Below are 24873 nucleotides of genomic sequence, written 5' to 3'. Positions count from 1 at the left end.
AAGAAATGCAATTCTTAAACTTCTTAAAAATAACTGATTTTTATGACCACTTGGGGGCAGTGTAAACAAGTTGTGAACAAAACCTTGACACTTTTAAGTTGATATGGATAACTTGTTTGCAAACAGTTGCTTATTGACACATCCAAAAAGAAGTCTTTGGTCTGTACCACTCCTGAGGGAAATACTTAACTCTTCCGCTGCTAAATGCTCAACTGTGTTCGCCAGCTAGTCGTTGAGTGTGTGTCTTTGCTGGTTTTAGATCTTTTTCTCCGTAAACAGCTGCCTGCCGCGCCCAAAAATCCTCAGTGAGAGTGGTGAGAGTAAACCAACAAGTTGCGCTCTGGACAGCCAAACAATGGGCTGAAACTCGATATAAAGCTCCGTAATTCTCTGTCAGTTCATTGCTTCGAGCAAACCCTTTCACGTTAAAAATAAATAAATAAATAGATGTCCAAATAACAAAGGGAGGTCCATAATTAGTCAAGGAGAATGTTTGCAAGTGTTGAAGCCACATTATAGAAACAAGTTATGGATTTTTTAGTTGGACCTAGTTACATTAACTGCTCTACTGCTGAAAGAAGTCCTAGTTATGAAATTTAAAATCTGTTTTTGAAGTTCAAACGACGATGCACCCTCAAATAACATTTTGTTTATCCCTGCCATGGTCCGGCCGTACCTTTCCTTCTCTCCTTGTGTTTTCCTGTCATTTCTCCCATCCCTGTGTTTTCTTGTTTGTTTTTCCCTGTTTGTCTCTCTCTGTCTGTGCCTGTGTGTATGTCTGACTGGGTGTTGCCCTCCTCGGTGGCTACCAGCCTCCTGCACACCTGAGTCTCATCCCACTAATCAAGTCAACCCCAGCTCTTCACTTTAGTCTTCGTCAGATCGTTCCATTCACCAGTGTGGTAACTACGCTACTGACAACAAGTCTCCTACTTCGCCTAGTTTCTCCGTGTTTGCTTTAGACTGCTTCGTGTGTTGTTTCCCTGTGTTCACGTTCACTCCACTGCTGTGCCAGCTATTGGCTTGGCTCAGTGTTCACGGTGAAGTGGTCATTAGTCAAGTCAATTACAATACTTTAATAATAATAAAAATAGCCCTCATCGCTTTTCCTCTTCGGAGACCAGACTTGATAACCATCCTGTTTTCACTGCCCTCTCCCAGCTCACAGCAAGGGACAGCGAGGGAGGCCGAGGGCTAGTGAGTGTCAAGACCACTGTCCTGGATGAAATGACAAAGATCCGGGAGTACATCAGGAAGATGGCCCCCAAAAATGAAGGGCTTATTGAATACCTCAGGCAGCAGAAACCCGTGGGTGAGGACAAGGAAGATGAAGAACCTTCATGGAGGGACAAGCCGCTGCACGGCATGTACCACAGACAAATAGAAGAAGTGGCTGATATCAAGAAATCCTACCAGTGGCTGGAAAAGGCTGGACTAAAGGACAGCACAGAAGCACTAATCATGGCGGCACAAGAACAGGCACTCAGTACAAGATCAATAGAGGCTGGGGTCTACCACACCAGGCAGGACCCCAGGTGCAGACTGTGCAAGGATGCCCCTGAGACAGTACAGCACATAACAGCAAGGTGTAAGATGCAGGCAGGAAGTGCGTACATGGAACGTATGTACGTACCATAATCAGGTAGCTGGCATAGTGTACAGGAACATCTGTCATGAGTATGGGCTGGAAGTCCCAAGGTCAAAATGGAAGACACCTCCTAAGGTAGTTGAGAATGACCAAGCTAAGATCCTGTGGGGCTTCATGATCCAGACTGACAAACTGGTGATGGCTAAACAACCAGACATCATGTAGATCGACAAACAGCAGAAGAAGCTGCAGTGATAGATGTGGCAATCCCAAGCGACAGCAACATCAAGAAGAAGGAACACGAGAAGCTTGAGAAATACCAAGGGCTAAAAGAGGAGCTAGAAAAGATGTGGAAAGTAAGAGCAACAGTGGTGCCAGTGGTAATCGGAGCACTGGGGGCTGTGACCCCCAAACTGGGAGAGTGGCTACAGCAGATTTCCAGGTTTTTATACTGCATTTAAGTCGTGGTATCTTTGTATGGTCTCAACATAACAAATGTTAGGGATAATCTTTGTTTATGTTATGCGTTTCTGAAAATAAGGGGAAATTAGAATATCGGCCGATATATCGGCTGTTGGATTTTAAAATCTTCCAATATCAAAATTGGTATCAGACTTAAAAATCCTGTATTGGTTGGGCTCTATCAGCTACCAGCACCCGGATCAACTCACACTGCCTGCCTTGCAATTCAACACTGGTCATGAATCGTTTTTATTTCAACATCGTTTCACAATAAATTGTGTTTAATTACATCATCTCTGTCGTGTCTTGCATTTGGGTCCAGAACCTCTAGAGAACATAACAATCCCACGGGATGTCCAAGTGCTATACCTGCTGTCTATCATACCTGGCAGGAAACCAGGTCTACCTTGAATTCGAATCAGTTGGGAGGTTAAATTAGACCTCCCCTCAAGTTTTCGTGAAATAAACCACACCTTTAAAGTATTGTAAATGATGGAATTGTTGTTAGAGACTCCTAGCTGAGGCCCAACAGGGAGCAAGAGGTCTGTGACATTTCCAGGTTCAACCCCACCCTTATTTTAAAGAGTGACTTTTAATCTGTGTTAACAGATTAGCTGCAGGTCGCGTTGTATATTTTCTCTCAGACAGATATTAAGAAACAGCTGGATGAACATGAACATACATGCTACTCCATAGTTTTACTATGCCAAGCGTCCTTACAAGAAGGAATGATGAGTCATGTCACACGCTTCTCCTCCCAGCCCAGACTGTGTGTTCTGTTGAAGGGAGTGGATCTGCAGATTCATGTCAAGGCAGAAAAATGTTGGCCACAATCATCTAATTTCTCATGGCTGTGTGCCACTGGGGCTGGCCCGGCTCAGGGAGTACCACTTCTTGCTCGGAGAACACAGTATACACACAATCCATCACAGCGCCCCAACCATCAGCTATCCAGCCAGCCTCAGCTGGATCTAAACACCGAAAGCACACTTCCTTGATTAATAGAGTAACTGGGTGCCTAATAAAGCTCTTTTTGTACCCCACATTTCAAACAAATCGCACCAAATCAAAATCTTTAGGGATGTAAATTCCTCTTTTTTTTTGTGCTGTTGCTGGCCTAATCACATGGAATTACCACTGTTTTAAGACCGGGTGCCTTTTTCCCATCCTATGCCATTATCAAGCCTACTAATCCATCGAAAATGGTTCTATTTTTACTCCTTATGTGCTTGAATTGCAAACACGACGGCATCGTTACAGAAATCAATATCCAGCTGAGTCCACTGTGCCCCAAACCCATGTCTTGTATTCAAAAATCAAAGATCAGCCATAGAACACACAGACACATATGGGTGTGAGAATCCCAGGGTACCTCATTGGATCTGCGTACCCTCATTGTCCACGCACATTGTGAGACAGAAAGCAACATGAGTGAGCAAATGACGAGGCAGCTGCATTGTCCCTTTGTTTCGTAGTGAAGCACAGATGCTGGAGCTTGTTTTCCTCAATTCTCCTGCTATATTGCAGTGTGGACTGGTGTTGAACATATGTAATTACCTGGGCCTCTGTAGGTGGGATTAGGAACGAAATTAAAATAGTGTGGATGGCAAAAGGGAATACAAGAGCAGAGAGAAAACCAAGCTTTAGTGATTACATTGGGAACAGTAGCATTTGCAGCACCAGTGTGTGTGTGTTTGTGTGTGTGTGTTGTGCATAAGTAGTCACATGAGTTTGGAGAAATCAAAGACAGTCAAATCTGAGTGTTACTGCAGTTCATACGTAGTGTTCACACTCCAGTCTGGCTGTGGTGCAGTGGAGATATTTATGTGAGGTTGTGACACACCCAGTCGCAGTAATGGTTGCATCTGTTCTGTCAGCCTGACCTGAGGGTTCGCTCTGTTTACAGAGCACTGAGACATACTTCAAGTCAGTGACCTAAGTGTGTCAGGAGGCTTTTTTTTTTGATTTCAGGAAGATTCCTGGGGTCCTTCACAGTTCAGACTGTATTTTATGAGTGAGGAACTTTCATGGTCAGGAGGTAATGTTTCATGGGCATTTGCTGGCTACCAGGCTAGATGAACCTTCGGTAATTGTATAACCGTGGACAGATGGCTTGAATAATATGTGAATATGGCAGTGTCTGTACACAGTGACACTTAAAAAAGTGAAATGCTTGCCAGTGTAAAGTTAAGTGTCTTTATAACAAGCCTTCAGTCTGCTCTGTTTCCCTTCATACAGCAGTCATATGAATGTTGTCAGTTCGAGCTTCACATTCCCCAAGGTGAGAGTTACATGGGATTCAAAAGGGCAGAGTTTGGCTGCCTCAGTTGTTGATGGATGAGCAAGGGGATTTAGCTCGCCGTAAGCCATTTTATCAATATAACTTGAATCTGTGTAACCATATATATTTCCACAGTATCAGTCACAGATTTACACTGGGTTAAAGAGTCAAGTCTATTGCATATTATCTCTGTGATTTGCTTTTTCACAGTCAAATACCGACTTTAATACATAGGAGTCAAGAGCTGACTTCTCCTATGGGGCCAGTTCTTCATCAGTACCCTTTTACTTGCTTTCTAAGTTAAAGTGTTTAGAAACTCTTGAGGTATTTTGATTAAAGTATACATGATGTGATAGATAAATACAGTCGACCTATTTGATTTATTCTGCTTAAAGCACTTTTTCCCCCAAGGCTGTTTCTAATACCATGTCTGTCCGTTGTTGATTGTTGTTGCAGCCCTCGGATGGAGGCTGTGCATGTGACACCTTCAAGGACGTGAAAATACTTGCAAATCACTCAGGTCTATAATCCTATCATAATATATCATAGCAGTCTGATCAATTGGACATTAAGACTTTTGTTTTTCTCATTATATTACAAAGCTACAATGCAGCTTTTTTGGGCTTCTTTCCTGCCGGCTTTTTGGCAGGAAACTGGACTGACCGCTTCACCTTTAGTATGTTGATGATGAGCTGTTTGCTTTATGCTTACTAAAATACTTTGCGTGCAGACCAAAGATGAATAAACATTGTACTTCAGAGCTAAACACATGTTAAAAAGGATTTATATTCTGTAACTATAGTAAAAAAAGCTAATCCCCATTGAGAGTTCTGTAGATGTAAAGCAGACATTTTGCAGACCACCGCCATTGTTTAAGTTAATGTTTTTCACTGGCAAAATATTTTGTCAGCAGTCTTTAAGTGTGGAGTTTAGACTTGTAAAGCAGTTAGCCCGGCAGGGAGCTCATCTAATTGCAGCGAGAGAAAATATTGTACAACGTCAAAGTTGTTACACTTTTGCTGATATACAAAATGAAGCTGTAATGCGTGATCACACAGTGGTAGGATTGCTCACTAATGCTGTCAAAGCTTTGATGTAGATGGATGGAGGTGGAGATAAACAGTAAACAGAAAGAGACAAATGAAAGAAAAATGAATAGACATCCTCCAAAAGGAAGTTTGTTCACTGCCTGCACATGGAAAGACAATTAACACACACCGTAAAAGAGATTTTAACCTCAATGTGACTTCCTAGTTAAATAAAGGTTAAATAAATAATATATACAAAATTTGGCACTATGGATAATAATAGCACAGGCGTTTATGGCCAAAAATGTGTTGATTGTATTGGGGCTGTTTGTAAAGTAAATGATAGGAGAGGATACATATATTTTTTTAGATCCAAAGCTGTATGGGTGGAAGAAACATGGGACATGGGGAGAGGGAGTGTTTAGGGTGATGCGCTTCTGTAAAGTGAACAGATGACAGCGTTGGTTTTGAAATGAATGATGCTATAGGTAGATGATAAACTTTCCTTTAACCTCCTTTAATAAATGGTTCATGACACACTATAATGTAGTGTTTTAATAAACAACAGATATAAGTGTTTATTAATGTATTTATCAACAACTATAACTCCTCCTGTGGGCACCAACAAGTGGAGGCTCATAAAACACAGTTTCATAAACAGTTACATTAAAGTGTCCTTATTTTTGCTTACATCTACATTATAATGTGTCAGAAACCATATTGTAGTATTATACTGCGTAGTAACAGTAAATAGTGGGGCTTTAAGTAAAGTTTTGCCAAGGTAGATTGAAAAGGCATGATTTCACATATATTTTCTTTCCAATATGTGAGGGGAAATATATTGTGTCTATTCAAATGGCACAGTGTGGACAGTTCATTTCTGGCTCTACTGGAGGTGACAGTAAATAAATCATGAAATTATGAGAAATATCTAATTAGTTTAGATAGTATTACTGTTGACATATGAGAAGAACAGCCATCTCTGAGTTTTGCACATTACCAAATAAAAATCCCATTTTCTCATGTTCTCTCCACTACTGCTTACACCTCATCTTACATCTAAATTCCCTGAATTAAAGGGAGCATTCTTGCCACTACAAATGTCTCTAACGTTAAAGCTTTGTCTGCCTTTTATTCAGTGACTTTTTTTTTAATATAACCAAAATAGATTATACTTCTGAGCCGGATGGGAATGAGATCCATAACTGTGCAACCATGTGACTCAAAAACAAAAAACATGTTGATTTTTTAAAAAGAAGAATAAAGGAGTACAAAGGGTACGCAGGCATGCCAGCCACTGCACCAGTCTATAGAAGAAGACTTTCTTTAGATCATTCTCTCAGATGTCTCCATGATATTACTGTATTTATTCTCTGCTGGTGGTTTGAAACACATCAGGAAATTGGCGTCTCCTGTGGCAGCCAATTTCGCTGTCACTTATACCTTCTCGCTATTCCTCTCGCTTCAGGACAGATCTGTCTCCTGCTTACACTTCTGAGAGGGCAACTTTACATTTTGGTTTAAGGTGTTTTTGTGAAGACATCAGCTGCAGTCTATCAGACCATGGAAATAAAGACATTTTGTTCTTATTTTGTTTCAATGCTGTAAGGAAAAAGCTTAATAAGTAACATTTCATGTTGTATTTTTATTACTTTTCTCCTTGCAGCACAAGATTGGCAGCTGAGAGAGATTTGTCTGCATGTGTATGGGGATCTATTAGACCGGCTTTGATAAGTGTGTGAGGGATTATTTCACCTACTGACAGCTGTTACTTGTGCACAGAATTTAGAGAGGTAACTCTCAGAAAATCTGTTGTAATTTCATTTCCACGGCTGCCTGACCGTCCTTGAGTCCAGATTGTGTGCAAGTTGGGGTGGCTTGAATTGCTTTCAGTAGATAAAATAGCACTATCAATCAGCCTGAGGCATTCAGCAAGTTTAGATAAGGCCAAGTGGAATATCGAGTCAGCCTCTGTAAACAACATAGGTATTAAAACACTTGTGTTTAATCTTTTAATGTTTCCCTTGGCTAAAGGTTTCCTGGTGCCTCAAAATATCACCCAGTGTTCCACGAGACAGAGTGACAGTTGCTCAGCTGACACCAAGCTGAAGTTTCAAAGGCCACGTGTGTAGTCTGACTGAGGTTTGTTTATCCTCTCTAACTAAATGAACAGCTGATAGGGAGGAGGAAGGGTGGATTTAACTCATTATTAATGAATACAGGATTCACAGGGGTATTATTAACAACCATAGCCAGTCCCCACACACAGTAATGCTGTCGTGAGGTGCCAAGGAGAAATTGAATACAAAATATATTATTTTTTTTTCTTCTTAATGGTTACTGTTTTAGCAGTGATGATTTGATATGGATATTTCAGCACATTTTACTTAACAGCATTTAGCATTTACGATTTGTTTGTTATCTTGGTTTGAAGCCAAATGCAAACTATTAACAAGGGTTTGGCATGGATACTCTTATTTTACGAGTACTCGTAATTGTTAATATGCTTTTTCTGGACACTAGTATTGTCCAAGTGCTGTGCAGTAATGTCTGTAATGCTCTAGTTTGTTGCTCTTAGCCTATCCATCATGATTACGTTTAAGTAACTGTCAATAGAAGACATAATAAGTAGGGATGTAGTAATCATAAAGCTTTTGTGAGCCAAGATAATCAAGACTCAGAATAGGGCAGCAAATGTAATGATTATTATCATTATCAATTAATTCACGCTCCCACTGCCCAAAGTGAAGTCTTCAAATAGCTTTTTTTGTTCAACCAAAAGTCCAAAAACCAGTATACAGTAGTATCATATAATTATCAAAATAGTTGCTGATTCATTTCTGTCTATCAAGTAACTGATTACACAACTTATCATTCTAGCTCTACAAACCTTTGATTAGCTCAATTTAACAGTCATATTTGAATCACAGATATAAACATCAATTCTGAGGTCTGAAACCAAGCTAGAGCTAAGCATCATACACATACATAAAAAAGTCACAGCAATATATCAGCGAGCAATTACTGAATAAATCCAAACTGACACCAATTAGCATTCATGTAAAAAACTGACAAAATGCAGTTCACAAATGCTCTAAAACAGCTGCTCACCAGCTAAACTGACAAACAGAATATCTACAATTTTGTTGTATGAACATAAAGCTCTTTTTCAAAATAAAGAACTTGAATAATCTGTTGAAAATCTCATGCTTGGTACTTCACATTCCCTATGAATAACCTGGTGACTGCATACATACTACTGTAGATGTCATTCTGGTGTAGGAGTACAGGAATGTAGAGGGGAGGAGGGTTGCAGCATTCTTGTTGTGTTTTATTTACATCAGGCGTGCTGTGTTTTTGCCAGACAGTCACCTACTGTTTTCTCTGGCCATAATCACAAGCACTGAAGCGTGGTTCCCTAATACAGATACAGATGGCTGAGGCCTGTAGTATTAACAGAGTAAGGGCTGCATTAATTAATTATCAGTCACTTCATTATACTTTTGATGATAGGTACGTTTTCAGCAGATACGTTTCATAGGGCAGAAGGTCAATTAATTCTCTTTTAGGCCAGAGACAAAAGGTCCAAGTAGAAAAACCCAGGAGAGCATAAAAGGGGAAATGAGAGAATTGATCTCTGTCACATTCATGATCCTTTGCCTGTTTGGAGCTTTGGAAGATGTTGAAAGGTCAAATTCAGCCTGTGTACATTTAAGACTAAAAGAGCAAATAAATATTTGTGTATACACACGGATTCAAACTGACGCACAGAAACACATTCCCATGCATGCACTTATCCACCCACTCGTTCGTACACACAGATGCACACAACTACACAACGCAGCCTCCCACACCCATATGCATGCAGCATAGAAATCCTACCACAAACGCACACATACCATGAAACACATCTTGAGCATTCAAAATCCAACCTGTCTTTAAAGACTGTATCAGAGTGTTTTGAACCTTCGCTTTTTTTCTCTCTGGGAGTTAAAAGGAAGCTCAGCTGGTCTTTGCAAAATAAAAGACTGAAGTCATTTAACATTCAGGACTGTACTGTCATTATGTCCTTTAATTATTTGATGAGGCCATGTTGGTGTTTGTGTGCGTGTGCATGAATGACAGTGGGTAAGGGAGGTATGCCATAACCCTGTTTGATGTTAGAAGTTGGTTAACTTTGAGTCCAGTTCAAGAGTATGAGCTTAGGCCTGCTCAGGCAGCATTTTGCCTATATCTTCTGAGAAGGATAAGGATTTTCTTTTGGAACAGTAGCATAATAACAGAGCAACTTGGTGAATTACCGTTATTATGCAGCTGGCTTTGACATAATCTCTATGCTCAGGGACATCATACTCCTCCATTTTCCCACAGTCTGTTTGAATGGCATTGCGCTATATTTAATGCTTTTATGTAGCTTATTAAGACACATAACTAACAAAAGCACAATATGTCTTGATTTGGCAAAAAGGTACTCATGCACTAATGGCTCCCAGCTGACTACCTTTGTACTGAATACGAAGCAACTAGCATCTTATTCTGATTGGCCCCCATTTATCATTTTGCTGCTTCTACTGTGCATTGATAGAAGTCGGGTCCTGATGAATCACAGAGATCATGATATTCTGCTTCTTTAGTCTTCTAGTCATTTAGTCTGTAGATATTCACCCCTGTGAACAAGATGTTCTATTTGCAGTTTGACAACAACAATATAACAATATATTTAACTACATTGTCACATTTAATATCTAAAGCATATTACATAACAATTACTGTCAAATTGAAAATGCAGATTGTTTTTATTGTAAGAATGTACTAATTTGGTCAAAATTATAAATCAATAAAAAGAAAAGGCTTGTATCAACTTTCATAGTCAAGATACATTATGACATGTTGCAGTAAACCGCCATGGAAATTGACAGTGCTTGTCCCAGCAACTCATGTCTGGCAGTTGTCAGTCAGCAACTGCCAGGGGAAACGCTTCAGAGGCCGTAGATATTGTTTTTCTTTTTTTCCCCTTAAAAATATGTCCAGACACAGTTTTATCCTCTTTTGAAAAATACAAAAATATGCTCTAGTCAGCAGTCGACTGTCACAGGTGTTATGCTGAATTTTGCATGCCTGCCGAGAATGAAAATGCATTAAAGTTCTGCTTTTAAACGCTATACTATTCTTTGTGGGGTTCATCAACAGTGATAAATGATCAGTATATATTTTATGATTATTAAGAATCATTAAGTGAATTGCATAATTTGGCAAAACAGATATTGTAAGCTACCTACCGAAATTTACATCCACCTCTTTTCTCAGTAGCCTATAACAGAGCGTTACCTCCCGCGAGGTGTCGCATCACTAGACCTCGTGGGAGCAAGGCCAGATCATTGTTATAAACTCACAGTAAGCTCATGCAGTCTACCGGAGGTAGATTGTGTCTGACTTGACGGCGCTGTTTTTATTCCCCTATCTATCAAGTTGGCGAAAGTCAGCCAGTTATCTCGAATGCACCTGTAGACTACCAGTTATACGATTTATTCGACAGCTGTTTTCCAAAGTTAACATAGCTATCCTTATTAGCTAGACTCCTTACATGCTTGCTAACAACTGTTTTGAAGATGGGTCTCCGACAAGGACAGATTTGCGCTGAGGTGTTTATGATACCAACCAGTTAAATTCACGGATGGGTCTGTTGTCCGTGTTTGCGAGAGAGTGAGAGAGAAAGAGAGAGAGAGTGACCGAATGAGAGGATGTGAGGAGCGAATATGCGCTGCGCAGCGCTGCAATCAAGAACGAGTTTAAAATCGGTCGCCATATATACCTGGGTGGCCCACCCAAGTAAAGCTTATGTATGGGAAACACTGCTAGTATCATTATACATGATATTTTGCATACTAAAGGCAGGCAAAAAATAAACAATGTCAAAATAAAAACTCAATCCACGCTGGAACTGTTCTACAAGTTTGAACAGAGCAGAGAGGCAGTTTGGTCTACTTTTTGAGCCCCCTCAGACATTTTGAGATTTTCAAACATGTTTGATATTGTCAGTACAAAACATACAATGCTCTTGCACTGTGAGACAACACTAAAGAGGAGAGTGGTGGGCAACAATTGGGAGTGAAAACTTGCTCTGTAGCAGAACGAACATTAGAAAAGGCATGATGTAGGCTGCTGGCTTGATTTTGACTTCATAATTTACCTCCAGCTTTCTGCAGAACAAACAACACATGCAGCTCAGAATCAGAATCAAAATCAGCTTTTATTGCCAGATATGTGTACACATATGAGGAATCTGACTCTGGATTGTACATTGCTCACAATGTGCTTACTTAAACAATACAATAATAAAATCAGACACAGGCTACAGTATAGAGAACACATATATACACACTATAAACAAAAACAATATAAACAGACTGAGACAATAGTGCAATGAGCAGAGTGCAAAGATGCAGGAGTAAATTATTAGAGAACAAAAGTGTGAGAGCTGCAGCTCTTTATTATTATTATTATTATTATTTATTCCGCTGTTTTTTGGCATCTAACTAGTCCTGTACCGTTTGTCCTACAAACTTGGTTCCAACTTCAAATTGTGCATCTTCTTAATAAGATGGGTGCTATTACCTGTGTGGCTGATATCTGTAATGGTTGATTTTATATTAATATGTTTATGCATTTTAAAATGAATGGGTTCCTATGGGAGCAGGTACTCCACTCTTCCAACTTTAAGAGCTTAGTGCTCCGGCATATGTGCAGCTAGAGACTCAATTTCAGCTGTAAGTTGCAGAAAAGATGTTGATCTTTCAAAGTTGTATTTGGTGTTTGCTAAAAAAATGTTTAGTTTAGGAACTATGCCCTTCCAAAGTGAAGTGTTTTACAGTTTTTAGCAGACTTTACCAGTGTGTCATGTGATCAGTTAGAGTGGAGACAGGAGGATTTTGCAGACCAGAAATTTTTTTGTAAACTGCTGCTAGTCACGTATATTTATCTCTAAGCACAAAAAAGGCACCAAAATGTAGCCACATGCCTTTTCTCCCTCAAAATGTCAAAATCCTGCTCAGTGGACGTTTAGTTTTTAATCTCTGATCCTTAATTGATTGGAAAGTCTCAGTCGTCTCCCATTCACTCCCTGTTGTAGCTGCAGGCTGAGGTCTCCCCCTGTCACTAATTCTTTAACTTGCTGCATCTTCCTCCCTGTTTGGAGTTTGGACATGAGGTATATTTTTATGCTCAGCTACTCAAGCACTTACTAAAAAGTCCTAAATGATAGCTGTAAAGCTTTTTTTATTAAGCAAATACACTTTTTGTATCAACAACACATGAAATTGTATCATTACAATCAGGCTGGCTGGTGGTGCAGTTAGTTAGTGATAAGTCTCTGGAGCCGCACCTCCTATTCCAATTGTGGGTTTGAATCCTGCAGCTGGCACCACTGTTAATTGGTTTCAACTTTAAACACCTGTAGCCTATGGTGTTTGAACTTAATGATAACAAACTAAATATGGTGACCACAAATTCCTCGGGTCGTAATGTTAGTATATTATAGCTTTAAACTTTACACAGCTGTTTGTTGTTGGAACTTAATGATGCTAATTTATTCCGCCGTTTTTTGGCATCTGTCTGCTCCTGTACCGTTTGTTCTACAAACTTGGTTCCAACTTCAAATTATATATCTTCTTCATGAGATGGGTGCTATTACCTGTGTTGCTGATATCTGTAATGGTTGATTTTATATTAATATTTTTATGCATTTTAAAATGTTCCTATGAAGGGAAGGCTTTCAAGTTTCTTTGTCAATCATGTCTTATTCTGACAAAAAAATGGCTCCTAAGCACCAATAGAAGGCATGTTTTGCTCTGTGATGGCTACTCTGCTGTTGAAGAATAAAATAAATGAACAGCCAAAGAATTGTGCAGTGAAAGACTTAATAGCTTGTTAACTCAATAGCTGTGATGGCGCAATGGATAAGATACCTGCCTTTGGTGTGAGAGGCCCAGGTTCAAGTTGCTTTAGATAAAAGCGTCAGCTAAATGAATAAATGTATGTTCATTTATTTTATTCTTCAACAGCGCAGTAGCCATCACAGAAAATATGTTTATAAGCAAAACATGCCTTCTGTTGGTGCTTAGGAGCCATTTTTTTGTCAGAATAAGACATGATTGACAAAGAAACTTGAAAGCCTTCCCTTCACAGTGTATCTGAGTAGTCCAGTGGTGGAGGTCTTGCTCTTGCTCCGGATCCAGAGATTGATGGACAAAACCCTGCTCACAGCATGTTAACGAAAAGGGGCAAAACTTAACACATATGTTTGCTGAACAAGTGTGCAGCACATCATTGAGTCTTTTAGCTGATGTAGCTGCACATTGCACCGACAGCGGTAGCAATTGCAAAAAATAGCTGGCAGCTCTCACCCCCATTTTCTTAAGGAAATGCCCATTCTAGTTATTATTATTATGTACATGTCGGAGGTGGATGAGATATACAGGTGCACATACACATACATGCATACATGTACACAGTGCGATGGAGCATAGTGCAAAGGATGCTGGAATCAATAAGTATTATGTGCAGGTATTATGTACTTGAGGTAGGTGGATTTGGTATACAATATATACAATATAACAGTATGAACAGCTCTGGAACAGAGAATGAAAGAATGATGAATAAACAATAAGTGGTAACCAGTAAACAGGTGGCTGATTAGAGACAGAGTGACTGGGTTATTGCACAGGAATTGTCCCTGACACTGTGAGGCAGAGTCAGCTGTTCATCAGAGTGATGGCTTGTGGGAAGAAACTGTTCCTGAGTCTCTTGGTTTTGGCGTACAGTGCTCTGTAGCGACTACCGGAGGGGAGAAGCTGGAACAGGTTGTGTCCGGGGTGAGATGGATCTGCTGTGATGTTTGCTGCCCGTTTCCCGACCCGAAATGTAAAAGTCCAGAATTCTTCTTTTCTGTATTTTTTTCACCAAATCAGTGCACACACAGTCGTTCCTGTGTGCTGCTTCCTTCTCAAGCTGAGTTATAGTGTAGTATGGAGAAAAACAGTCACATTTTGTGTTTATTTTTACAAGAATAGTCTGCAGTGTATCAAGTTCCTTCACAGCTAGATCCAAGTAGCCTATAAGATAGGTAAGAGAAGATAACATAAGATACACTTTATTGTCCCCAAAGAGAAATTTGTTTTGAATACAGATATAAACATCTCTCAACACATATTCTCATGCAACACAACACATGCTCTCATATACATTAGACAGGTACCTATATACGTATTAAGCACATTAACTCCTTCTTCCAATGGCAGTTTTTGATTGAACAACCCTGTCGACTGCATTCCCCGCAAATATAGCACAACCCTTACACAATGAGATATTGCGCACCCTAATAGCCTTTGTATTGCACAAATGACATGTTGCACAGCCCCGATAGCTTACATATTGCACAAATGACATATTGCACAACCCAAATAGCCTACATATTGCACAAATGACACATTTCAAAAAACCTATGCAATTCACAATGACGTATTGAACAATCCAACAGCCCATGTATTACCCCAATCGCCTACTTATTGCACAACCCAGCTAGCCTACATGTGCTGTGATACCGTATCTTAGAATACTCTCTAGAATTGCATGATAAAACAACAACGTAAATTTCTGTCTTCGTAAAAAAAAAAAAACAATAGATTGACCCCATCTTCGTATTCCTAGTGCTTGAAGTCCAGGTAGCTGAATCTGTTGTCAGAATTTTTTCTTCATCAGCCATTTGTAGCTGCAATAGATCCAAACAAATAATCTAAATGAGCCAGTGCACTGAAGCCTGTTGAAAATAAATCCGGACTTGTTTGTTCTATAGATTCTTCCGTTCTCTCTTCCATTTTATCCCCACCCTTTATGGATATTTTGTTTTTCTCCCTCAGAGTTTACCTAGTTGTTAAAGCATGGATTAAGCATGGGAAGGAAGTGCACCCATCTGTATCAGCAGGGAGTCTGTAAACTTTATTTATTTATTTCTACACTCAAAATGTGCCATAACCCAAGGCTCATTTGTTGATATTTTGTTGTGTTTCGACACTGTCTCCAAAGTTTTTCCCAAGGGGGCTGAAAGCTCGAGCTCCCTGTGGCGTGGTGTTTGATTGATGCAGCCTCTCTCCAGCTATGTGATGTGTTCACTGATGCAGTGGTGATGGAGTGAGATACCCCTGCTGAAGCTGATCTAGTGAGCAGCTGGCCCCGTGTTCCCTTCTCACACAGTGGCTTCGCAGTTGTTTCCCATCACATTTTTCCTCCTCATTATGACTTGAGGGGGTTGTTTCGGCAGCTTGGCTTTAGGGAAATGGCAGGATTTACTGAGCCATTTTCCAGGTTAGTCTTTTTGATGATAGATACCCCGCTAGAATTTAGTTTCTTTTCAGAAACTTAAAGTCAGAGAGTGTAAAGAAGACTACCTCACACCTGAATTTAACATGTTGACAAATCCAAAATTGGCCTGTGTAGGTTTAGGTTTGGATAGCAGGATCCATTTTGGATCCAGTTTGCGGTCAGCCAGATGTGCTCAATTCTGACGCTTAACAATCTCCTGTTGTCTCTTGTCTCTCCTCAGTCTTTTTCTTAGAAAAGAGCAACACTTTTAGGTGGCAGGCTTCTCATCTTTCACTGGTTAAAATTACAAACCTCACAGAAGGTGGATTGTATCAACAATAGCTCATTAACACTGATTCCTTTGCAGCTGGAATGAAACTTTTGGCTATTGTCAGGATAAAGTGCTCTTTGCAAGCCTGTGTCTGTTCTCAGAAACCAAACTTACTCTGTAACCCCACAAGCAAATTGTCTGTTTTTGTAGTTCAACTAGACCAACAGGTGTTTAATCGTTGAGTTTTTGTTGCAAGTGTTGAAAGGCAAACTAAGTTTGATTTTAAAATTGATTCCATAAATGTATTCTATAATTAATTCAGATTTGATAAAATGCTATCCAACACCACCCCTAGGAATGTGATTATTGTTGTCTGACAGCAATTAACCTCAGACCAGCTTTGTTGATATGTGTAGGTTAGTGCAGACCACATGCACAGTCTTTATGGAGCCACTATAACCAGGCTTGTGTTGTGCAGGGAGAAATCGAGGTACCTACTGTACACTGCTTTAGAGACGCCTCCACAGGGATGGCTCATTTCATGCCTTACTGATCTCTGTCTACATTAAATGCATCTACTAATTTTAAGCAGGAACTTTAAGTACGTGTTACCTGCCCATAACCTCAGCCTCTATATCAATGCATATGGTGGGCCCTTTACTGGAAGGCTATCTCTTACAGGAATACAGCTTTATAGCATTCAGTATGTTAAAAAGAAATGTTTCCTCTTGGCTGAAGAGTTCATTTTTTAAGATTAAAGTGTGGTTGTACAGTACCATTTCTACCCTTAGCAGCATATGCTCATAAAACATATTTTGCAACCAGGTATACTGTAAATCAAACATTCCAACTTCCCCAGAGGAGGTAATGGTATTTTCAGAAAGAATGGTTTTGTTCACTGATTTAATACTTGAAAATCTTCAACTCAAGAGCTTGTTGACTTATAATAACTTTTAGTTGAACCTCGCGGTGACAGTTCAGTCACTGTTGTGACCATGAACATCCTGGAAAGACAAGACTAATCTGTTATGCAATGTGGAACTGCTCCTTTGGTGTTACATGAGGCTGACTTTGAAGACTTGGCCAATGTTTGTTTGAATTTGCATCCAAATGAGCTTTACATTTACATCTTTGTGTACAATATGCCATGGCATGACTATCAGTTCTAACCAGAAAGAGTACCCAGAACACTAGAAACTCTTCCCAGGTGCTTCCTGTATTTTTACACTTCATTTTCTGTATAGAGCTTCACATCGGTGTGCCACTGCAAACTCTTCTTGTTGCTTGCCATGGCATTCAGCAGTGAATGTTAGTGTAACTAATTCAAACTCCTCTGTCCCCAGGGTAAAGAAAACAGTATTACAGCTCAGAGTTTTTCCTGTTTAAGATGGACAATCAGGGCTATGGACAGCTACTGTTGAGTTTGCAACCATTTTAGTGGTAGTTCAATGCGGAAAAAATCACACTTACAGTTCAGAAAACTGGAGCTATGTTGCTAAATGATTCATTTTTCATTAGTGCAGTAAAGTACAGTACATTGTTATTTATGCAAAATGTATCTATTAGTAAAGAACAGGTCAGTACTACATAAATAAATATCCATGGTGTGTTAAAATTAAATGCAACAAGACTTGGTAGAAGATACTTGAAGATGTTTTGCCTTTTCACAGATAAACATCAATACAGTTACAATACTGCTGAGTGTTGATTAACGATCAGTTTGAATTGGTATGCTTAAACTTCAGGGTAAAGGTTAAATATTCTGGCATGTGTTATTTGTGTGTCTGTGTAAAAAAAAAAAAAGAAGAAAGAAGAGTATCGGACTCTTTATCTTTATATGATTTTTTTAAGGTCGCAGGTATCAATATTGGCATTAGCCACAAAAATCTAGTATCGTTCAGGCTTTGCTGTGCTCCTAATGAAAAAAAGTTAGTCGATAGCCCTGTAGATTTTGACATTGTAAGATATGTTCCACTCAAACTAAACTTAAAAACGTCAAGCTGAATATATGGTAAAGGACATTGTTTAATCAAATTCTGTCAGTTTTATTTCATTACATGTGACCGTGCAGTGCAGGAATGAAGATGGAGCCTGGGATGTCTGAGAGTAGATTGGGAAGAATGTTTTGTTTACTTCCAAAAAAAGGTGGAGAATCCATGAAGGCACACTGAAAAATACCATTTATAAGCATACAGAATGTCCATGATCATCTTCATTTGCATGTCAAGGCCTATTTGTGCATGGGCTTCATTCCCCTGGAAGGTGCGTTGAGTCATCCTCCTCCTCACTGATATTTTTCCCTCAGCATAATTTAACTCAAACACCTGATCTACAGACTTTTCCGTTCAGCAGCTTCAGAGACTACTGTATACGCAGCATATGATTCACCCATCAGCCAGGAAAAGGAAAAGTAGATTGATTGTGAATCTGATGTCAGTGGACTGCCTTATAAAAGAGCTTGTTAATCACATGTTGTTATGGTTTGACAATGACAAGGGATTTCTCTCATGGTAGCCACCTGTAAACTCTACTGTTGATTTCAGCCCATGTGTAGCACATAAATAAGCCTCCATTATGTGATTGCTATCTTCAGTCAGTGCGAATTGTTTCACCTTTTGTGTTGTGTACCAAGACGCCTATACAATACTGATAAGCCCTGCAACTCCTGACCATTGACAGCTCAGAACAGGTGGCAATTAAGAATTCATTTTGAATGGTTGCTTCACTGTTTAGTCTCTCTGTTAAATTCACAATTTAGCCACATTAGATTTGTAATTAGGAACAGCCTTAGACTGCTAGCAGCTCTTTAGAAAAAAACAACAAACAATTATTTATATTATTAATTATTCTGATTCATCAAGGAATTGGAAAATAAATTAGTATTAAAAAATATTAAAAAATACCAATTAGTTTCCCAGAGCCTAAGGTCTTAAAATTGCTTGTTTTGTAGGCTCAAATACAATTGAAAATTATATAAACCAAAAGCAGCAAATTCTCACATTGGAGAACTACCCAGTGTCAATTTTGCTTGATAAATCACTGGTAGGATGCAGTAATATATGTTCTCCTTCGTAAATGGTTCGCCCTCTAAGGCTATCGCTATTGGGTTTATCCCTACGCGCACATGCGCTGCACTGAGAAAAGCTTGTCTACACCCATCCGCGGTGTGGGACTCTTCTATGTCTGACCATGTATATATACAACAGTGAGACAGGGCCATCAGCTCCCATTTTTAATTTTTCAGCACTGAGCTGTCTAAAGAGCAGATGAACGGCTAGAACATGGCGAGACGGGGTCCGCCGTTCAGAGAGAGTCCGCCTCTGCCCTTCATGCAACGTTGGCTACAACCTTGGTTTTGACCTCTACGCCCGCTGCGAGACGTGCCTAGGTCCCCAGCACTCCTCCCCAAATATCAATAAAGAACATGTTCCTAACAGTCAGTCTGCCTTTCTCTCCCCCGAGTTTCCTACAGCTATTAACACACACATCTCCCACACAGGCTAGCTCCGCTGCGCACGAACGCGCTGCGTCACTTGTTGAGCCGCTGTTGTCACTTTCTCATATTATCATGAGCGAAAAACATTCACATCACATAAACACAACAGCCCATCCACACTCTCTGCCTTTCTGTAGCCTCCTCACCCATCAGCGTGTTTTAGTGGAGGTTTTTCCCCGTGGCATGAGTCTGACACAGAGAACGAGCGGCCGGAGTTGTTCACACAATCTCCGCCACAGCCCTCCCATGGGCCATGTGGAGCAGCTTTTTAGCTCGTGGAGAGGCCTCTTTTCTGGCTGTCAGAAGTGTCCATAGAGTCCATTTTTGCTCTCCCGCTTTCAGAGCACTACTGTCCGTGGCAAAATATGTCCATGAACGAGTGGATGGCGAGATGAATAAAGGTTACACTCTGCAATTTTCCAGCCCCCCTCCTCCTTTCAACGGGGTGCTGGAGACTGCCAGAGACACCTGCTATGATGGCAAAAATAACAGAGCTCCTGAAAAAGGAGCTATTTCCAAAGTTCCGCCGGGCGAGGAGAACTAGGGATTTTACTCCCGTTACTTCCTGGTGCCCTAGAAAACAGGTGGAATGAGTCCGATCCTGGATCTCTCCCTCTTCAACAAATCCATAATGATGAGGCCATTCCATATGCTCTCCGTCAAGCATGTACGGGAATGTGTGCGTCCCGGCGATTGCTTTACATCCATCGATCTAAAGGAAGCTTATTTCCGTGTCCCCATCATCCCCATACACAAAAACATCCTGGGTTTCTTTTCAGAGGAGCCCAGTTTCAATACGGTCGGCTGCCTTTCGCTATTCTCTGGCCCTGTGCACGTTCCCCAAAAGTGTGAAAACAGCGCTCAAGCCGCTGCGCAGGTCGGGCATCAGAGTGTTGTTTTATCTAGACGACCTGATTGTCATGGCAGCCTCCAGGAAGAGCTCTGCACTCCACACGATGAAGCTCGTGGAACATTTGTCCTGCCTGGGCTTTGCTATAAACTGGCAGAAGAGCTCTCCTCTCCCCTGCCAGTCAATAATCTATCTGGGAGTGCATCTGGACTCAGCTGACATGACAGCCAGGTTGGAAGCTCTCAGCTCTGTCTGTGATGCCGTGGTGATCCTTCTGGGCCTCCTCCACGTGGGGAAAATCCAGAGATGGTTCGGCTGTCTCCGCCTCGATCCGGTAAAACACAAGAGATGCCTGCTGTCTGTCCCTTCCTCCATACAGTCAGACCTGACGTACTGGGAATCCTCTCAGTGCTTTCAGCGGGGAGAGTGACGTCACATGTCACAGTTTACACAGACACGTCTCTCATTGGTTGGGGCGGGATGTGGCATCCTCACGTGGTGGGAATGAAGTGGCCATAGCCTCCATCTCTCCCCATAAACTGCCTGGAGTCCACAGTGCTGAAAGTGCTGAAACATTTTGCTCCACTGCTGAGAGACAAACATGCTGGTGAGAACAGACAACATGACAGCCGCTGCTTACATAAACCGTTAGGGCAGCGTCCACCCGGCTCAGCTACGGACCTCGTGTCAGGTCCCTCTCAGAACAAGTGGAAATTGAAGAGATAGATCTGTTCATCTCACAAGAAAATGATGATGTGAGCCATCTTGTTAACTGTTGTAAACGTGGATGGCAAATGCTGTGGGTCACAGTTTCTATAGCGTAGTGGATAAGATGCTTGCTTTCTGCACAGAAGGTCCCTGGTTTGAGACCAGGCGGGAACTATGACCTACATTTTTTGGTGGTCTTTTATCATGCATTGTGTGATTAGGGCGCTGTAAGCTGGTATGTTACTACTTATGACTGCTGGTGGTCCAGTGGGCATTGACTACATCTGGCATCGCCCTTATCCCAATAGCGACAGCTCTTATGGTGCTTTCAGACCAACTGCGAATTTTCGCCTCACGACGCTTTCCTCATGTGAGTACATTCACTGCAAGTGTTCGCACACAATGCGAGAAGGCGAATTTAACGCGATAACGTGAATAAACACAACTCGCCATTACTACAACTGTATGAACCCAAAGTAAACATTTTGCTGTGATTAAATAGCAATAAACGGATTAAACTGATGCCGAAATAACTACAACATTATGCAGATTTGTTAAACATATGAATTCATGCTTTGTGAGGTCTGTCAGCAAGACAGGAGGACAACAACAATGTTTGTTTTCTGAATGGAGTTTGGATCGATCAGGGCTATGCTATGGTAACTTGGTCACAGTAAAGCTACAGACACGTTTTCTGAACTCACCAGGTAGTTCAACCTCCTCGCTTTCTTTTCTCCAAGTAATGTCCATTTTTCTCTGGTTTTTATATAAATATGAAGTCGTAGTCCGACAGAGCTAACGACGCTAACAACACTGGAACCGGATGTGCACGGAAGCTAGCTGCTGAGAAGCTCCAGTGAAGATAAATCAACGTTGAAATCCCAAAAATTTACTCAGAGTTAACTCCGAACTCCTCCCGCGAGTAATCGGCGTAGTTGTCAGAGCCGAATCCGACCGACTACGGGTGTTTATTTGTCCAATGGTTGCAGCGCTGCTCCCTGCTCCTCTTCCCCAAGTTTAGCAGCTCTCAGCCGGCCAGCAGATTTTCAATCCCCCGCTCTGCCTGGCCCTCTCCATACAACGCTCTGAAGCCTCGGTGACATACGGTCAATCTCAACACTGATAGGCATCATGCGACTTCTTCGCTTGAGTTGAAAATATTCAACTAACGCGAATTCCTTCGCGTTGCCTTTGTGTCGCTGGCCCCGCCCCCTTTGCATTGCTTCGTGCCGCCCGACATAAAATCGCAGCTCTACGCGTCTTTGCATTTACTATATATGTAAACTCACCGCCCCGAACACTAGAGGGCGAAGCCTATGCGAAATAGAACATTGGTTATGTATTGTAACTTGAGTATAGACTTATTTGGGAGCAGATCTCTGGTTATACTCGTAGAATCTGGGGTTACACTCCGCTGTTCCGACCTCTGGTGACACTGGCCTCGGTGTTGGTTAAGTTGCCATGGCGAGGAAAGCCAATGTTGAACTAACAGGAAGCTAATGTGACGCTCACATGTGGTCTGCCCCTCGATCAGCCGACCAGGCAGACCCCGTGTGTCCACGTTGCTCCACATTAGCTGTGGCTAATGACTTCTAGCAACTGAATTGCTTGCTGCTGGCCAACCCTTGTCGCTCAGAGCAGATAACTGGTAAGCTATGGGTCCGGACTGTGTGTGAAACCTTGTTGCTCCTTTTGTGGAAGTTGTTAAAAAAACGCTGTCTGTGCCTGTCACAGCCGAATCAGCCACACCAAGCACGCATTCCCCACATTGTGTGAGCAAGTTGCCATTAGCCAGGTGGCTAACCTGCAGCTTTAGCTCAAAACAACAAGCAGTACACTCTCTGTTCATGGTCAGAGGTCCCTTCACACACCCCTCCTCACAGAAATTGTGAATGAGCCCACGAGAGTGGACGCTTCGTGTGTACAAAACACATGTACAGATATTCTGTACACATTATCTTATTCTGAAGAAATATGCCGGGCAGTGTGTGTGATGCCCATATGATGCTGCCCCCAGCAGTTTCCGGCTGCGAGCTCGTGCATAATCACGGCATCACGGTCCTTTTGTGCGTCCAGGGGTACCCCTTTGTTTCACAGAGGGCAGGCTGCGTCATATGAGCCCAGCTCATTACGCTTAGTGTAGACACACGCTCAACCCCGTGTGTGGTATTGTCCTATTGCTGCCCCCCGGCGAGACTGCCGTGGCCGCAAGAAGGACTGCCAGTGCCACGTTTGGCACCACCAGGCCACCTCATCAGCCGGTCCGACCGCTTTCAGAGCGCTTCTCGGGGTGGCACTTTTCCTGCTCGACAAACAGATGGATGAACAGCCTGATAACAACCTGTTATTTCCTGGTCAGGAAGAAGACGGGGGCTCTTCCTGGATCTGTCACTGTTCAACAAAGCATTAAGGACAGACCTTGTCGCATGTTGACAGTAAAACAGGTGCTGGAGTGTTTCTGTCAGGGAGACTGATTCACCTCCATCGACCCGAAGGACATATACTTCACGTTCCCGTCATCCTGGAACACAGGAAGTTCCTGCTGTTCTCTTTCCAGGGCACCCAGTACCAGTATAACCACCTGCTGTTCAGTTGCTCCCTGGCCCTTCTCCAAGTGCGTCGAGACGACTTTGGAGCCATTGCAGCGGGTGGGCATCAGGGTCCTGTTTTATCTTGACGAGCTGCTGCTGCTGCAGGCACGGCTCCGGGATGAGGTGGTGGTGCAGACAGTCAAGCTCGTTGCACAAGTATCTCACCTGGTTTTCACAGTGAACTGGAAAAAGATCACTCCTCTCCCCTCCCCAGAGGCACACCTACCTGGCTGCTGCTGTGGGCGCAAACTCATTTGCTCTCCATCAGAGCAGAGTACATCCCTGGCGAGTTGAAAAGATGGGCGGATATCATGTCGAGGGGTGGCCCTCGCCCAGAAGAGTGGTGCCTTCACCCCGATCTGGTGGCCAAGATCTGGCTCGGGTTCGGGCGTGGCAGAGGTGGATCTGTTTGCCAACCGAGAGAATGCTAGGGGTGGACACCTTCGCACACCCCCGGTGGCCTCCGTGGCTGCTGCTTGCTTTCCGCTGGTTCGGCTGATCCAGCGCCTCCGGGACCACCTACAAATGGCAGTGATCTCGGTGGCACCGGAGCACACGAGCGCGTCCTCCCCTGAAGGGGTTGCCCTCTCTCAGGCGGGGGGCGCGATCAGGGGCTATTGAAGTGGTGCCTGGAGGGTCCAGGTCTGTCCCGTGAGGTGGTGTGCACCATCCAGGGGTCGAGAGTCGCCTCTACTCAGTCCTCTTACTCCTCCGAATGGTCGGCGTTCCAATGCTGGTGTTTGGACCAGGGTTTGGATCCAGTGGCCTGTCCAATGCCGGGGTTGCTTTCCTTCCTCCAGCTGCTCATGGAAAGAGTTTTGGTAGACCTACGCTGCCGCCATTTCACCGACAGGACGGTGTTCACTCTCCCGTTGGTGAAGCGTTTCCTTAAGGGGGTATGGAGGCACAGGCCGGTAACGCGGCCACAGTGGGAATGGGACTGGTTTTATGTGCCCTGGCCTTTTTGAGCTCCTCCTTTCGTTTGCGGGTGAATACTCTCTCGGGCTCTCTCCTCCCCCTAATGGGTCTGAGGATGAAGCTACGTCCCACCTCCTCTGCCCAGTGCGTGCGCTGTCCTGCTATGTGGCACACAAGGCCGTCTGGCGTGGGTCGCAGCGCCTCTTTGTTGCACTACAGGGAACAATCCAAGGGGCTTCCCCTGTCAGCGCAATGCTTGTCTAACTGGCTGTGCAAGGCTATTTTGCAGGCCCCTTCCGATCCCCAGCCTTTTACACATAGGTT

General features: G+C 42.3%; 1 protein-coding gene across 1 annotated transcript in view; it reads left to right on the top strand.

Moving 5' to 3' along the window:
* The window catches only part of LOC123972468, a 61213-nt gene extending 40451 nt beyond the window's left edge, over positions 1-20762 (top strand). Inside the window, exon 11 of the mRNA XM_046051982.1 lies at positions 20262-20762. Within this exon, the coding sequence (XP_045907938.1) occupies positions 20262-20762 (501 nt within the window). The remainder of the gene's footprint in view (positions 1-20261) is intronic.
* The last annotated feature ends 4111 nt before the right edge of the window (positions 20763-24873 follow it).

The sequence above is a fragment of the Micropterus dolomieu genome, linkage group LG06 (genome assembly GCF_021292245.1).
Source record: "Micropterus dolomieu isolate WLL.071019.BEF.003 ecotype Adirondacks linkage group LG06, ASM2129224v1, whole genome shotgun sequence".
NCBI lineage: Eukaryota > Metazoa > Chordata > Actinopteri > Centrarchiformes > Centrarchidae > Micropterus > Micropterus dolomieu.
The sequence above is the reverse complement of the archived record's forward strand: the minus strand, read 5'-3'. Positions and strand labels throughout refer to the sequence as shown.